At 38.9% G+C, this 16,000-nt stretch overlaps 1 protein-coding gene across 1 annotated transcript in view; it reads left to right on the top strand.

Moving 5' to 3' along the window:
• The window catches only part of ABCB5 (ATP binding cassette subfamily B member 5), a 35,880-nt gene extending 20,111 nt beyond the window's left edge, over nt 1-15,769 (top strand). Inside the window, exons 18-29 of the mRNA XM_050318736.1 lie at nt 1,098-1,244; nt 1,751-1,855; nt 2,642-2,719; nt 3,775-3,858; nt 5,847-6,050; nt 6,880-6,980; nt 8,101-8,241; nt 8,727-8,883; nt 10,960-11,157; nt 12,082-12,288; nt 13,276-13,422; nt 13,946-15,769. Of these exons, the coding sequence (XP_050174693.1) occupies nt 1,098-1,244; nt 1,751-1,855; nt 2,642-2,719; nt 3,775-3,858; nt 5,847-6,050; nt 6,880-6,980; nt 8,101-8,241; nt 8,727-8,883; nt 10,960-11,157; nt 12,082-12,288; nt 13,276-13,422; nt 13,946-14,143 (1,767 nt within the window). The 3' untranslated portion in view covers nt 14,144-15,769. The remainder of the gene's footprint in view (nt 1-1,097; nt 1,245-1,750; nt 1,856-2,641; nt 2,720-3,774; nt 3,859-5,846; nt 6,051-6,879; nt 6,981-8,100; nt 8,242-8,726; nt 8,884-10,959; nt 11,158-12,081; nt 12,289-13,275; nt 13,423-13,945) is intronic.
• Nucleotides 15,770-16,000: the final 231 nt, after the last annotated feature.

The raw sequence follows: 16,000 nt of genomic DNA, 5'->3' as shown, positions 1-16,000 counted from the left end.
AAAAACCATTAATCCTTTTAAATCTGTGGAAGTTAGAGTATCATCTGTAATACATCATCTGATTATTTAAAATATTTATGGAAGCTTTAGTATGATTTTTATCTATAGATATTCCTTCTCACTCAAATATAGCTTCCAACTAATACATATTTCAAGTAGAATGAAGGAGCTGGATCCATTCCTATTATCACATAAAAAGTTATGCAACCTCAGAAGATAATTTTTGGCTCTGTATTAATAGTGCTTAAGACTTCAGAGGAACTAGTGGGTGTCTATGCTCAAGACTTCAATATTTATCACATTCAGAAAAAATCAAGAAGTCAAGCATCCAGCAGTTGTAATTATTTTTAGAAAGATCAGCCCACTTTTATAGTTGAGGATTAGCCAGTCTCATTCAGCATCTGAAACACGAGATAAAATAACCAGGAAGCAAGAGCAACTTGCTTGTAATCCTGACTAATATTTTGACTCATTTCCAGTGTTTTCATTTTTTGCTCTTCCAGAATTTCCCCTGTGGAGGCATAGGCACTTGAATCAATTTGTAAAGCAGGACAGGACATTTTTTGTACTTTCAAAGCTGTACTTACAGGCTGACTCTTACATATGCCTCTTTCATGCTTTTGGTAATGATGCATAGGCTATAGTTTGCAAAAAAGAAAAATTACATCTCTACCCATTGTACCACTGCCAGCCCACTAACATTTAGCTGAACTGGAGAGATCTCTTCTGTGCTCTGAACAGTGAGACTTTTAGTTTTTTATAGTGATTGCAATGCTAGTTGCCATTCATGATGTGACCAGTCCTATTTGACTTTCAATTAATTGTCCTGGCTCTTCTCCCTTCGTGACTTAGCCTTCTGTTAAGTTTTTTGCCTCCAAATTTTTACGGTGCAGTTGACATTCTAGGATATGAAACAGCAAAGCAGCAGATCTCCAGAATGTTTGCTCGGCCTGAGTGCACAAAAAGGGCTTTCAGCTGCTTCCCAAGACAGTTCACTGCTCAAAGCTTAATGAGCATCCACGCTCTGGGGAATTTTATGTTTTGCAACTTTCTAAGGAAAACTTTGAAGTTTTTAACTGATTCTTTTCTTCTTTTAGGAAGAAAACCTCCCTGATGTGCCTTACTCAAGAATCCTGGCTCTGAACAAACCTGAGTGGCTCTATCTACTGCTGGGAGTGATTGCTGCTGCTGTCATAGGTGCGGTCCATCCTACATTTGCTGTTATATTTGGAAAAATCATCGGGGTAAGTTTTTTGGCTGTTGTTTTTTTTTTGTTTTGTTTGGGGTTTTTAGCGTGTTTCAGGTTTTTGGGTTTGTTTGTTTTTTCTTTGGGTTTTTTGGGGGTTTTTTGACAAATGGATGTTGCAATCCTGAGCTTCCTTCATGCTCAACCACTCAGCCAGTTCTTCCTATGTAAGTCTCTGGACAGGCTTAACTTGTATAAATGAATCCATTGAAAACTTTTAAAGAGTTCCTCTAGAGGCCTTCCTCCTTCCTTCATCTGACTAGCAGAGGAGAGGAGGAACATTGATGGAGCTGGGGTAACAAATTAGTGTGATATAGGTTAAATGGAAATCTGGACTGTTGCCTGGTCCTCAACAGAAAGCTGACTGCAGACTGATTTTAAGATCCAAGATACTTGCTAAGAGAAATTAAAGTAGACAAACTTCTTGAAATGAAGGCTGGTTTATGTAACTGACACTCATCTATGTACTCATTTTTGTGGTTTGTTTTTATTTTCCTTGCATAGGCTTTTCAAGAAAGAGACCCAGTAAAGAGGAGTAAAAATACTTTGGTGCTTTCTTTAATGTTTCTTTTACTTGGAGTGATTATCTTAGCAGCATACATAATCCAAGTAAGTGTCACTACACTGAAATGTTAAAAGTTCTTCATTCCCCATCAGGCTGCAGATATAACTCATGTCAATGAAGTCTGAGAAGCAAAAAACCAACCAGAGCTTAAAAAATATACCAAAGTGCCAGCGTTCTCTCTGAGATATGTGGGGTTTATGGTTATGTTTACTTAAAGACATATATCTGTATTTGCTGTTGGTTTAAATAAGCCACTGAAGACAATGTGAATTCAGCATGATTGAAATCAAAGTTGAGGGTCTGACCTTAAAAGTCAAAGTTAATACTAACATTTCTCACTGACAGTCTATAGGTTCTTGCCAAAGTAAGTATGAAATAGACTCCTTCCATAGCAGGCAGTGCTTTTCATACCATCAAATAAACTCTATTTGCCTTCCTCTTATGACTCCTTTGCAGATTTCAGGAAATACTTTGTGCCTGTTGATGTTCATATCATAAAATCCATGGTATGACTTCTGTGAGTGAACGTCTCTGGCCACAGTCAGAGTAGGGAGACCATTGACTGGATTAGGTTGATTTATCTTGTGATGCTGGTGAGGCATAGGAATAAGGTATTACAATGAAGCTCCTGCCTACCTTGACATGTTGGTCCCTTTCTGTGGGAAAGCAGAGTTTTAGGTTCCAGGAATGTGAAGGGTGCTTTTCCCACTGTGAATATATATTCACAGGGGCTTGTAGGAGGCCTTTTGGTGTAATTGCTTTTGTTGTGCAGATTTATTAACAGAGTTGCTGCACCAGGTGAGAAAATATTACTCTTTTTCCTCCCTCAGGGATTCATGTTTGGGAAGTCTGGAGAAATGCTAACAATGAGACTGCGCTCTTTGTCCTTCAGAGCATTACTTCAGCAGGTATGAATTATGCAGCTAGAGTATCAAGAAAACCAGGTGTCCTTTGCAGACTATTACAAGGTCCACGTGGGGTCTGGAGAAAAGAAAACAAAACCATGTCTCTTCTAGCACTAGCTTAGGAAAAAGTACAGCTCTCCTGGAAGTCTCTTAATCCATGCACAATTTGGCTGAATGTTACTACTGCAATTAGTTTGATTTTGAAGGAGTGTCCTTGCAAACATGCATATTTCTGGCATGCTAATATGCACACAATATGCAGCTATATGTGTGTGCAAGGATGACCAAAAATATTTAATTTCCCTTTGCTTGGGTGGTCGTGATCCAAGTATCTGTTATATAGATGTAAGTCTAATTCATTTAATTATTTGTATTTAGATCTACATAATGCAATCTGTAGCAAATAAAAAATCTCTTAATTTTTACTGAAAAGAAAATCATATTTCCCTATTACTCATGAGAGGAATGAAGTTATTTATGTTAAACACTTCCTGTCACACTGTGCAATTTTGTTATTTGCATTGAAGTTTTGAGAATAGCAGAATTTTCATTCTGTAATAACCATGTGAATATGTAACTTGGCACTCCACATACCCACTGCGGACAAGAACCTGTGTGTTTGTAGAAAAATCTGAAAGGGACTAGAAGACATAAATTGGTGATAAAAAAAACACCTTCTGTAGCCTTGGGAGGTAAAAGGGCCTAATTTTCTTTCACTATGTACAAATCCTTGTGGGTCCCTTCCAACTCAGGATATTCTATGATTCTGTAGTTGATGGAATAGGTAATTCATAAGATGAGAATAGTTAACTTCTTCAGGCCCAAGGAGTGTCTGAGTAGAAGGGATTAATAATAAAAGTTTCTAAATAGGCACATTCAGAAAAACATCACAGCCAATAACACTTTGATTGTGAACAATTAAATGTTCTCAAAAGAATAATGCTTTTTAAGCTTTTTCTTTTAGTTCACTTGGAAATGCTGAGTACAAAGAATATTCAGTTAGTCATCATGACTTGTACTTTCATGTAATTTTTGGAACAAAACTAATTGTCTTACAGGAGATTGGATGGTATGATGATCAGAAAAATGCTGTTGGTGTTCTGTTAACTCGTCTTGCTACAGATGCTTCCCAAGTCAAAGGGGTATGTTGATTCTTTTTTAAAGTATTCTTTTCCTTACAAATATTAATTGTGACTGGCAAAGGACACCAAGATTATTTCAGAACATAAGGTAGTAAATCTACCCTATAGACTGGCAGATGCATTTACATTGCATGCTGCAGACATACTGGAAGTGATTTCTCTGCTGATAATTTATGAGAGCTATCAAAAATCCAGCAGATGTTCACGTACCTTTCATGTCCCCCCCTGCAAGTCTTTAAGCTAAGTGTATAATAACTGTAGACCATTTCACCATGCAAAGTGAAATCTGTGTATGTGCTTGGGCCACAGTCATTGGACTCCAGGTTTTTACACGCTGTGATGGGTAAGGGGTTACCTTATGATGGTTACCTCTTTATGGCACCTGAGTGCCATAAGGAGGTTTGCATCTGCAGGTGATGCAAACCCTTACTGACCTCAATGAAGAGACTTCTTCTTCCCATCCCCATAAAATGTGCTTCACAAAAAACAAACCAAACAGAAATACCTCGGCGTTAATAAAGAACACCAGGGGAGGGCGATGGCCAAGGAAAGGAATGACTAAAGGTGCTGGTATGGGAGAGCTGGCCATTGGACACTGGTAGGAGAATATAGCAAATTCTGTACAGTTCCTCCAACTGCTCACCCCATCAGCAGAACCTGACAATCTGCCAAACATCTCTTTTGGGGGTGGGGACAGGGTAGTGGAAATAACTGCAGGATGCAGGACTTGAGGGGTAAAGTTTACTAGTTTGTTTTAAGATGTCTTTTTTTATTTTTCCCTTAAAATTTGTACATGAAGAAATCCTTTAATCCCTACATTTTTCAGTCTTCAGAGACTTTTGTCTCTCTCTTGTCATCCTTCATTATGGACTTGCAGTGAGAAAAGTGTCTTTGACAAAATTTAGTCATTTTCATCTTTTAAAAGTTTCAGTTTGTTTCAGTGTCGCTGAACTATATCACCGTATCAGGGCAATAGAAAGGAGGGGTGCACATGGTCCCCTGACTACAGAAGACACCTCAGGGCATGTCCAGCTATTGTTTTTTCTGGAGTGCTACAGAGTGTCAGTAAGTCAGTACCATGCCTCATGCTGCACTGGCTGAAGTTTCCAAATCCATCCTTATGTGCAACTCCTAGAACATATGGCAACAATTCACCTTGGCATTAGTTTAGTTATTACTATTTTAAATTTTATTGAACAAGAAAAGCCTTTTCAGGGCAGGAAAGTCTTTGGCAAAAAAAAAGAAGAATATTTGCTTCCCGCCCAAGGATTTTTGTTTTTTTCCATCATGCCAAATTTTGGAAGATGAACTATTTCCACAGGGCTGTTTGGACAACTTTTTTTCTGCAAATCAGAGCCCACCCAGATGCTGGATGCTAATCATCTCATCTTTAAAAGTTGTTAATGAAAAGATTACATGGGCTGGGAGGAGGTGGGAGTTCTTCAGTAGTAGTTAATCTTTCCTACTCATTATTCCACAGAGATAAAGCATTTCTGCAGAGTGGCCAAATTTACTTTTTTTTTTCTCTGAGAACCAAACCTAAAGTGCAGCAGTTGAGAACTTGAGGATGAGTATTTTCCACCACCATTAGTGTGGTGGGTCAATGGATGGCTGTTGTTAGAATCAAGATTCTGTTGCATAATGCTGGACACCCAACCACCAACTTGCCTTACTGTGACAGTGGTCATAGTGTCCTGTGCCTTGGGTAGTACATGAAGTCCCAGATACATAATTCATTAAACAACTGTCATGACCAGCTCTTTAGACTACTGTAACATCTCTTGAAGGCCTGAATGCTGGCAGGTATGAGGAATGTCTAGGAATGGTTACATGAGTAGGTGCATAATGTCCATGCACACTACCAAACACAGTTTCATTTTCCACTGGAGCCTTTGGCCTTGACTATAAACCAATTTGAAGTGGTGATATAAGTAACAAAAGGAAGAATCTAATGACAAATATTTGGGGGGTTTCTGGGGTTTTCTTAGGCAACCGGAAGCCGACTTGCACTGATGACTATGACTGTCTTTACCCTTGGGACTGCCATCATTATTGCATTTGTTTATGGCTGGCAGTTAACTTTGCTTATCCTGGCCTGCATTCCTTACATTATTGTTACAAATGCTGTGACTGCTAAGTCCATGTCTGGTCATGCTGCAAAAGATCAAAAAGCTTTGGAAGACGCTGGAAGAGTAAGTTCTTCAATTTTAGCTGCAGGGTTATGATGTGAGATCACTTTTAAGGACAACGCTGTAGTTACATTATAGCTGACTCAATTGTCTAAGATAAATGAAGGGGAAATAGGGGACAAGGCAGGGTGGGGGTTGAGAGGAATGTTTATATATCCTCAAGAAAAGCAAAACATAGATAACACTAACCATCTGTAAATTAGGCAATAGAAATGCATTTGAAAACTTCACAGTGGATTTCTGGGCAGTGATAGCTGTAACAGTAGAAGACCGAGCACTGTTGTGCTCTGTGTCTGGGGTGAGAAATGTAGCTCTACACTGCTCTGCTGCAGCCAGAAGCATTGCAACCTTGTACCTTTTTATTCTATCATAGAGGCAAACCATTAACGCACTCAAGAGTTTCAGAATACTGCCTTCATTCACCTGATAGAGCTTTTCCAGGAGACAGAAGCAGTCCATGCAAAAGAGCAAGCTGTATCCAGATGACTGATATTGGTTCTTATTTTATTAAATTGGGTTTAATTCATCAAGGCCACAACCCATGGGTTAGAGCAGATGCTGCTGAATGCTTCCTGCATGCTGGTCCAAGGTTCTGAACTCAAACGTATTGTTGGCTTCAACCACCACCATGTCTCGTAGCTATGGAGGGAATAATTTAATTGCTTGGGGCTTTCATTCACCTGGGAGTAGACCTCAACCTCCTCCCTTAAGCAAGCACTTTCTGATCTAAAATAATAAATGCTAGGGAAGAGATCAAGTGTTTAGGAGATATGTTGTAGATTGTAAATAGTTGTAAGGAATTACATCATATTTGTTTTATCTTCCCATTTAGGTTTCAACAGAATCCGTTGAAAACATAAGAACTATAGCTTCACTGACCAGGGAAGAAGCATTTTATGAAAAATATATTACTAGTTTGAATGGTCCATACAGGTGGGACTTTTTTTTCTTTAATGATTCTTTCTTAGTACACTTTACACTTCATGTACGTTACAGATTATTGTGTTTGCATGTGTATGTCTGCAATATAGGACATAATGGTCACTCCACTTCAGTCTATTGTATAGATACTACTTAGCTCAGGAACTGACAGTTCAACCACACCCTGTATAATGTAAATCAGTTTTATTCCCCTCATATGACTTTGAAACCTTGAAATGAACTTCCTGTGTTTCCCTAGTTTGACCTGCTACATCGCACTGACTTGTCTTCACTGAAATGCATTTGAGTCACCAGGGATGCAAGATTTTTCTAGCTCCATTTTATTTAAACAAAATAGCCCAAAATCCAATTTGTTCCTTTACTCCTCCAAATAACTAATGTAAAAAAAGGTAATGAAAATAAGGTATTGCAATCTGTCCTTGGCCAAAATGGTGTTAAAATTCAAGATCTGGTGAACTACTAATAGCCCAGATTTGGCGAGGGTGCTAGGCTGAACTGTCACAGGTCTCTGATGTACAGCTCAGACTAGAAAGACTTCCTCTTCCTCAGACAACATCCTAAGCAATGAGGGCAGAGAGCGCTCCAGACTCTTGATTCAGTGCGAGTTCAATTAGTTACACAAAATTAACCTTCTCCGGAGGGATAGATTGAAAAAATAGTGTCTTAGTCTGAATTCCTGTGGGGATACCAAACAATATGGCCCTTTCTGAATTGGGATGAGAGGTTTCTCTGCTCAGATGGGATGACCTGGCAGAAGTCTGCAGGTGGCTCTTAGGCTGAGCTGGAGCCTGCTTGTTTTGTTAATAAAATGGGTCATATGGGGTAGTTATTGATTTATTTTATTTTAACTGTTCTAGTGACCTGCCCTGCTATAAAAACAAAGGAAGGGGATTCATGTTAACATAACTGAGGATCAGGGATCTCATTGCTTTCTGTCCTAAGGGCAGTTCTGTGTCATGAAGGGGAGGGCACTTTGGGTGTGGCAGAGGTGGTTGTGAACGTGTTGTGAACTGTATTGCTTGAAAACTTTAATTTACAAAGTCTGGGTATCCCCCAGTGTCTGCTGTTTCTCTTTTATGAGTTATTTATGGAAAGTGTCTTTCTTTATCAGAGATTCTCTGAAAAAAGCCCCTCTCTATGGGTTTAACTATGGAATAGCTCAAAGCGCAGAGTACTTCATCAATGCTGCAGTCTTCAGATTTGGGGCATGGCTCATTGCTAATTGTCTGACCAACTTTGAAAATATGTTTATGTGAGTATACTTTATAACATGTAGAAAACCCAAAATCAGTACATGGAATAGTGATTTCAGTGCATGCAAATTATTTTATCAAATTACAGATGTAATGGGACATGGAGATTCAGGAATTCAGTCTGGTTGGAAGCATTCTTTGTGCATGAAGGCTGTTTTGGGGAAAGGTGAATATTTGGGCAGTGAAGCAGCAAGACTGAGCAGCAAGCTCAGCACACCTACTGTGGAGAAACCTTTAGCCTTTGATGTTCCTTTGAGGCAGAGGGCATTACATAGAGAAGTGACATGATATCACTGTTCATCCAAAAAGTAGCTGTGGGAATAGAACTACGTAATACCGGATGACAATTTGGGGGGTGAGGAGCTCCAGAAATGTCATAACCTAAAGATGCTAAAAACTTTATCCTGAAGGTTTGTTTTACATATGAACAAATGAGTACATTGTTCTCCCTGAAATTAATTGTGCTATATCTTTTGCCTTTTAGAGTCTTCTCTTCTGTCATATTTGCAGCTATGAATGTTGGTCAGTCTGCTTCTATGGCACCAGACTATGGCAAAGCTAAAATGTCAGCCAACAAGATCTTTCAACTTTTGGACACAAAACCTCTAATTGACAGTTACAGTGAAGAAGGTGAAAAATTGGTAAGCATTGGGGGTATTTTGGCTTGGGATTTGGGGATATTTTTGGATTTGTCAGGGGATGTGGTTTGAAGGAATATTTTTTCAGAAAAGATATTGTAAAAAACTAAATTAATAATGTTTTATTGTCTGCAACTGTATTCATAGCTTCATAGTTTTTAAGGTGTCACAAAGGGTGACAAAGTTAGGGTGACCTAATAGTAGCCTTCTAGTACCTGAAAGGAACCTACAAGAAAGATGGGAAGAGATTTTTTACAAGAGTGGTAGGATGAGGGATAATGGCTTCCAACTGTTTAAAGAGGAGGTTTAAATTAGATACTAGGAAAAAATTCTTACTGTGAGGGTGGTGAGACACTGGAACAGGTTGCCCAGAGAAGCTGTAGATGCCCCATCCCTGGAGGTGTTCAAGGCGAGGCTGGATGCACCTCTGAGCAACCTGGTCTAGTGAAAGGTGTCCATGTCCATGGCAGGGGGATTGGAAGTAGGTGAATTTTAAGGTCCCTTCCAACCCAATCTGTTCTGTGATTCTATGAAAAGGCAGATGTTGCATAAGATAGTGGTACTCACTCATTTAGGGGCCATATTATTTCTGAGTTTCAGTGAAAGAACGTGTAGCCTGTAAGGTAGTTTTTCACTAAATAAGCAAAAAATAAATACTTTTCATTCTACTGACCGACATCTTCAATGGTTTCAGGAAAACACTGATAAATGTCAGTTCCAATAAAAGTTGTGTTGTCTTTCTAATAGTTTATAGGAGAAATAAAATACAAATGCATTATTCTGCTTTGTAAATGAGAGACTAGTTCCTTTAGAGACAGAACAGTTTTGCCAGAATCTGTCTTACTTGAACGGTGGAAAGTCTTACAAGTAAAAATGTGCTCTTGTGAAGTCAAAGTGAACTTAATAATTTGGTTTGCTGTAAAACTGGGGAGGGAATGACACAAGAAGAAAAAGCCAACAATAATGACAAGTGAAAAAACCAAAACATACTCAAAAGCCTCACCTTTAAACCAAAATTATCATTAGGGAGGCTGACCTCAACACTTGCCAAATTTCTGCATGAAATGCGTTCAGTTTACATGTTCTAGAAGAATTACATTTGCACATTCAGGTTCATCTAAGTTAATTTTAAACTTCCCAAGTAGGATTTGGGTGGTAACCTCTACTTAAGAAACCATAATCCAGTTTCTATAACTTTAAGCTTCTATACAAGATTTTCAGCCTTTAAAATTCTCAGCACACTTGCATATCTTCTTAAAACAATGTTCTCTGGCACAAACATTGAAAGATTTGGCAGAAGGTCTCCAATACAATAAAGCTTAAGTGAAAGCGTTTCTAGTATAGACTGGACTCGAATAACAACGATGCCTGTGACATCAGTAAAGCAAAGCTTTGAGCCAGTTAAATTAGGCCATCACTTGCTGTGAGAGCATTGTACTAGTGATGCTGCAAGTATGTACATAGGGCTGGCTCATACCTCAGATAATAGGAGAGGCAATAACCTTAGCTTGTGACCCTTTTCTTTCACTTGTCCTTAAATATCAGCCTGGCTAGAATGGATAGTTAACAATTATCACATCTTTTTAAAACACAGCTTGTCCTCCATGCCTAGGAATTACCAACGAATTTAGTTCTGCTATCTTAATCTCTGATTTTGACCTTGTGTTACACTCACGCAAATTGTGCTACCTCTGCAGTGTGATATCAGGAAAGCAAATGGTATAGTTCATATCATAAGTAGAAGAACCTCAATTAAACGTGTTAGAAATGAAAAATACAAATGTTGTTTATTTGTCTAACGATATTCTTTTCAGAGGTGAAGTGAAAAATAGGTACAAGACATGCAGAAAACTCCTTCTCCATAAGGATCTAGTGACTTACATCTGCAGATCATTGTGTAACTAGTGATACTATGTTCAATTCAACATGCAATTTAAGAGAACTTCAAAAGCACTTTTGAAAACACCCTCCCAAACTTTCTCAGTTCTCTCACTCTAATAACCAAGTCTTGACAAGTGTTGTTATAGTTAAAACTAGTAAACATTAATATGAGCATGTGAACTCTCTACTGCTTTTCAGAGCCATTTTGAAGGCAACATTGAATTCAGAAACATCCATTTTGTATATCCAACAAGGCCAGAAGTTCCAGTTTTGCAAGGACTCAGTGTGAAAGTTAACAAAGGACAGACTCTGGCGTTAGTAGGAAGCAGCGGCTGTGGCAAAAGCACATCCATTCAGCTCTTGGAGAGATTTTATGACCCTGTGGAAGGACAAGTGGTAAAAACAGACTTGTGTGGCTATTAATAACACTTAAATCTACAGGACTCTTTTTATCTTCCAGGGTTTCGTAGGCATTTGACAATCCTGGCAGTATCTCTGTTAGGATGCCTATTTTAGAGGTGTCAGTTACTGAGCTTTGGCTCCAGTGCCACCATAGACAACCCCAAACCCCCTGTCATTGCCTGCCTTGTGCATTTGCCCTCGTGTAGCAGCTCCAGCGCCCATGTTGGCATGGTGTGCAGGCTCAGGGCACAGATCTCATCAGGGAAAGGAATGACCATGTGAAACTGCATTACCTCCCCAAAGCTGCTCACACCCTGATCACACAGGGGCATAACATTTATGTCTCTTGCTTGTCAGTGTGTAAATTTTCCTGCTGATAGGAATTCAAAAATTAGGGGAATAGATACATGCTTCAGATAACATAAATGTAATCTCATATAGATGTTACTGTGCCACTTTCGGAAAGTGACAATGGGCATTTTGATGCAATTCCTGTTAATGGGCATAGAAAGTCCAAAGAAATCTCCTTGGAGGTTGTAAGATTAAGTTAAAGGCCTTCAGCTGAGAATATTGTGACTGTGTTCAGCTTCTTAAGGGACAGGCTTTCCCGTGAGCTTCCTGGTGATTCTTGGTCAGTAGGGCTGGAAAGACTGCAAGAACAGCCTGTGATCTGCATGTTGTTTCCATTTGTTGGGAAATGGAAGCAAAACCACACAAAATTAAAAAGTAATGAAAGGAAATATTTCATCTCTTCCGCTGGTTCTTTTCCACTTTGCATGCAAAAAATTGATTTGATTTCATCTGGGAATCTAACACGTAATGGGCTTCCTCTTACAATTCATGCTTCTTGTTTACAGTGTGTATCTGTGGATGAACTCTGTAGCCAGCTTGGCATCACATTTCTGTTGCTTTTTTTAGCTAGCAGATGGATTTGATACCAGATCTCTGCATATACAATGGCTGAGGTCCAGACTGGGCCTGGTATCACAGGAGCCGATTTTGTTTGACTGCAGCATTGCCGAAAACATTAGTTATGGAGACAACAGTAGGGTGGTTAGTCAGGAGGAAATTGAAGAAGCAGCTAAGGCAGCAAATATTCATGCCTTCATTGAAAAACTGCCAGAGGTAAGAGACAGTAATTTTCTCTTCACAGTGTGATCACCAGATTTTTGTCATGATATGTAGAAATATAGGTATTACTCACTTACATAGTATTATAATATTAATAATACACATTTTTGTTTCCCTTAATAAGAAAAATTATAGAATTTATGTTTTAAACCCCTTTTTAGTTTGTTCAAATAAATAAAATTAAATTAAAAAGCCCACACAAACAAACCAAAAAACCCCACACAACTATGTTTCCAGAATATAGTGGTAGACAAAGCAGAATATTTGGGTGGGGGGACCATAATTTTTTTAATATATTTTTGCTTTGACAGCTGAAACTTTTCAAGTTACTCTGAGAGAGAAATCTTATTTTTCTAAAATAATTTCGTAAAATGAAGTGGTCTATTTATAATTGAAGGGACATGCAAAAGGAGCATTTCTTGATAAATTCAAAGGGGCAATAAATCAGAAGTGAATGACATGACATTGACTCCATGCCTGCCAAGAATTTGGCTCTGACAAGGAAAAATGTTTTGATAGTTTGTTTTCACTGTAGTTCTGTGTATCTGAAAATGATGTAATGATGCTGAAGAATATTTCATCTTCATTACTACTAATGATGTTTAGGATTCTTTATTCACAAGCAATGCAAGAACAAGTTCTTCATGTATATGTCAGTGAGCATTAAATCTCCAGTTACTCTTATGATCATATGCTCTGTGGGCACCTCAGTGCTGTATCACTGCTAGTACCATTCAAGATATATGCCAGTTTTTAGATGAGTAAATTTTCAGACTGGGTATAAATGTGTGTGTTTGTATATAAAATTGCCTATACTAAAGATGTTTCTAAAGCCCTAGCTTTATTAAAACCACTTGCACTAATCTTTTCTTTCAAGACAGAAATAACTAATAACTTATAGCCAAGCATAAAATTTTACTTTTCTAATGTTCCTTTTGTGAGAGTATTCACAGGTGATCTTCTTTATTTTTCAACATCCAGAAATATAATACCCGGGTGGGTGATAAAGGAACACAACTTTCTGGAGGTCAAAAACAAAGAATAGCAATTGCTCGTGCTCTGGTTCGTAATCCTGCCGTTCTGCTTCTGGATGAAGCTACCTCTGCTCTTGACACAGAAAGTGAAAAGGTGAGTAATGATTGTTATGTAAAATATTTGTCTATGTACATGGCTAGCTGATTTCTGTAGAATAAAATTAATGCAGACATGTTACAAATGCTCAACTGTGAAACAACAGGGTAGGTGTGCCATGGTAGCTTTTCCACCTGAAAGTTGTGAACTACACTAGGAAGCTGTGCACATCTGCTAAATAAAGTTGAAAAAAAACAGAACTTTGAGCATAAAACATCATGTGGAGCTGATTCTCCTCAGTTGTCCTCCAATTAGCTCTATTTGATGGTAAATATCGAATTTGTGTTCTAAGCAAGGCTTGATAACCAGAGAACCCACTTCTCTGTGTCTCATGATTTTTTGATCAGGCTCACTGGCCCCAGCAAGAAATCCTGTTCAGTTAGGGTTTCCTGTATGTGCTGATTGTATATCTGTGGCAGATACATTCAAGTGATAACACAGAGTGAGAATCAAATGTAGTTCCTGTGACAAGTGAAGACTGTCCAGATGCTAACAGCATTTTCATGGTATCTGTATGCAGATTGTCCAGAAAGCTCTGGATAACGCCCGGCAAGGTCGAACCTGCATCGTCATTGCTCATCGCCTGTCAACCGTGCAGACAGCAGACATCATTGTGGTGATCCAGAATGGCAGGGTGGTTGAGCAGGGCACCCACAGCCAGTTACTAGCAAAGGAAGGACACTACTATGCCCTTGTAAATGCACAAGTCTCTAATTAGTACTATTTGCAGAGGTTTTTTGGTTTTTTGTGTTTTTGTGTTTTTTTTGTAATGGGAACACATGAAAAGCTCTGCAGAGGATTAACATTGGCTGTGCCTTTGTTGATGGAGCAGGGACTGTGTGTTGTAGCCTGGTTGTTTCATCCAGTGTAGCCCTTGACCCACGCACCCAGGGGGGTGAGCAACGCATGGTCACAGAAGGTGCACAGGGCAGTCCTAGGGACTGAATGCACTGAGCAGCTTGAGATTTGGAGGGAGCCAGACCTGAATTAGTCTCACCCACACCACAGCTTAGGTGGGCACCCTGCTCTTGCTGTCCTCCCCAAACCCTGGCCTGTACCAGCTGCCATGGACTAAGGCAATATCAGAGTATGATAGTGATTAAGCATCATGAATAAACAGCAAGGTCATACCTGTGCTTGCCCTTTGGGTTTCTTTACCAGACAGATACAGTTATGAAGTCATCTGAAGTTAAAGGTGACTATCAGTTCTTACTGACAACTGAGGTTCCAAATAAAAGCTTTTGTGTTAAATTTAAAGAGAAAGGGGTGGATATGTGGGTTTGTTGTGGGTTTTTTTTCCTCACTTGAGGCCACATTTGTGGTATTACTGTACTTCACACATTTCTCGGAGATTCAATATTGTATTTCAGGCAATAATTGTAATAGTTACAAGCTTTCCATATCAAGGTAACTGATAAAAAATATACCATTGTTTTGCTTAGTTTTTTTCCGATGTTGACCTAATAAAGTTTAACTGTTCATTGCATCCATTAGGATAATTTCAGAAGTCTTGTGGGGAGTTAAGATAGTTTCTTTTGGAGTGGACTCATGTCAGCCATACAAATAACTTTTCTTTAAAAAAAACCAAAGTGGTTTTCATTCTGAGATCCTTTATTTTGAATAGATGGGGTACTATTCAGACACAGTTTAGTGGTGGACTTGATAGTGCCAGGTTAAGAGTTGGATTTGACAATTTCAAGGGTCTCTGACAACTGAAATGATTCTATGAATAATTTCAAAGATTGTTTGAAGTGTTGGCAAAACCTGTTTACCCATGTGGTTTAATAATTGGTTATTCCTCAGGGTGTTGCAATACATCCCTTAACAGTTGAAGAATATGTACTGTGTAGTCAGAGTGACTCAGCAGCTGGGTTTTTGGCTGGTTAAAACCCAATTGCAGCATTTTAATTTTCCAAGGCTTTGCACATGGCTTTGGGTTAGGATTTATGGCCTGGAGCAACCTGCAGTACTTTATAATTTCCAGATTGCAGCAGACAAATCTTACAGTAATTGCTATCTCCTTTCTTCATTTCTGTTATTTTCTGACATCAGGATCTGTGAGGGAAATAAAACACCAAAAAGAAAAACAAATTCTGATCTCAGGTTTGCCAAAATAAATACAGTTGCTCTCCCTCATAGTTTATGTCAGGGACTGTTTTAAGAGGATTTTTCATTCATTCAGGCACCCCTCTCATGTGATCTCTTCACTTTCTTGTGATAGGCAGATACCACAGAACTGCTACTGTTACAACATTCCCAATTATCTAACGTGGGTTCCAATTAAATCCCTTTTCACTGTTTTGTTTCTGCACTGGAGTTGAAACCACAAGCACTAGATTTTGATTCTCGGTTTTGAAAATAAAAAAGAGAAGTAACTTGAGCATGAGCTGTATCCTTTCCTTAGCAGTGGATGATTGTTGCCCAGTTCCTTTTCTTGGGCCACCTGCTGCAGCAGTGCCAAGTGGACAGGCATCTGCGGTGGTCCTGCACCAAGGAGAGGGTTCCCTTTGGTGGTACCAGAGTTGCTCCCTGCTCATGGTGACCTCGAGGCAGAATAAGAGAACTATCAAACCAG

The sequence above is a fragment of the Myiozetetes cayanensis genome, unplaced genomic scaffold (assembly GCF_022539395.1).
Source record: "Myiozetetes cayanensis isolate MyiCay16 unplaced genomic scaffold, myiCay2020 scf1, whole genome shotgun sequence".
In the NCBI taxonomy this organism is placed as follows: domain Eukaryota; kingdom Metazoa; phylum Chordata; class Aves; order Passeriformes; family Tyrannidae; genus Myiozetetes; species Myiozetetes cayanensis.
Note: the sequence above shows the minus strand (reverse complement) of the source record. Positions and strands in the feature narration are given on the sequence as shown.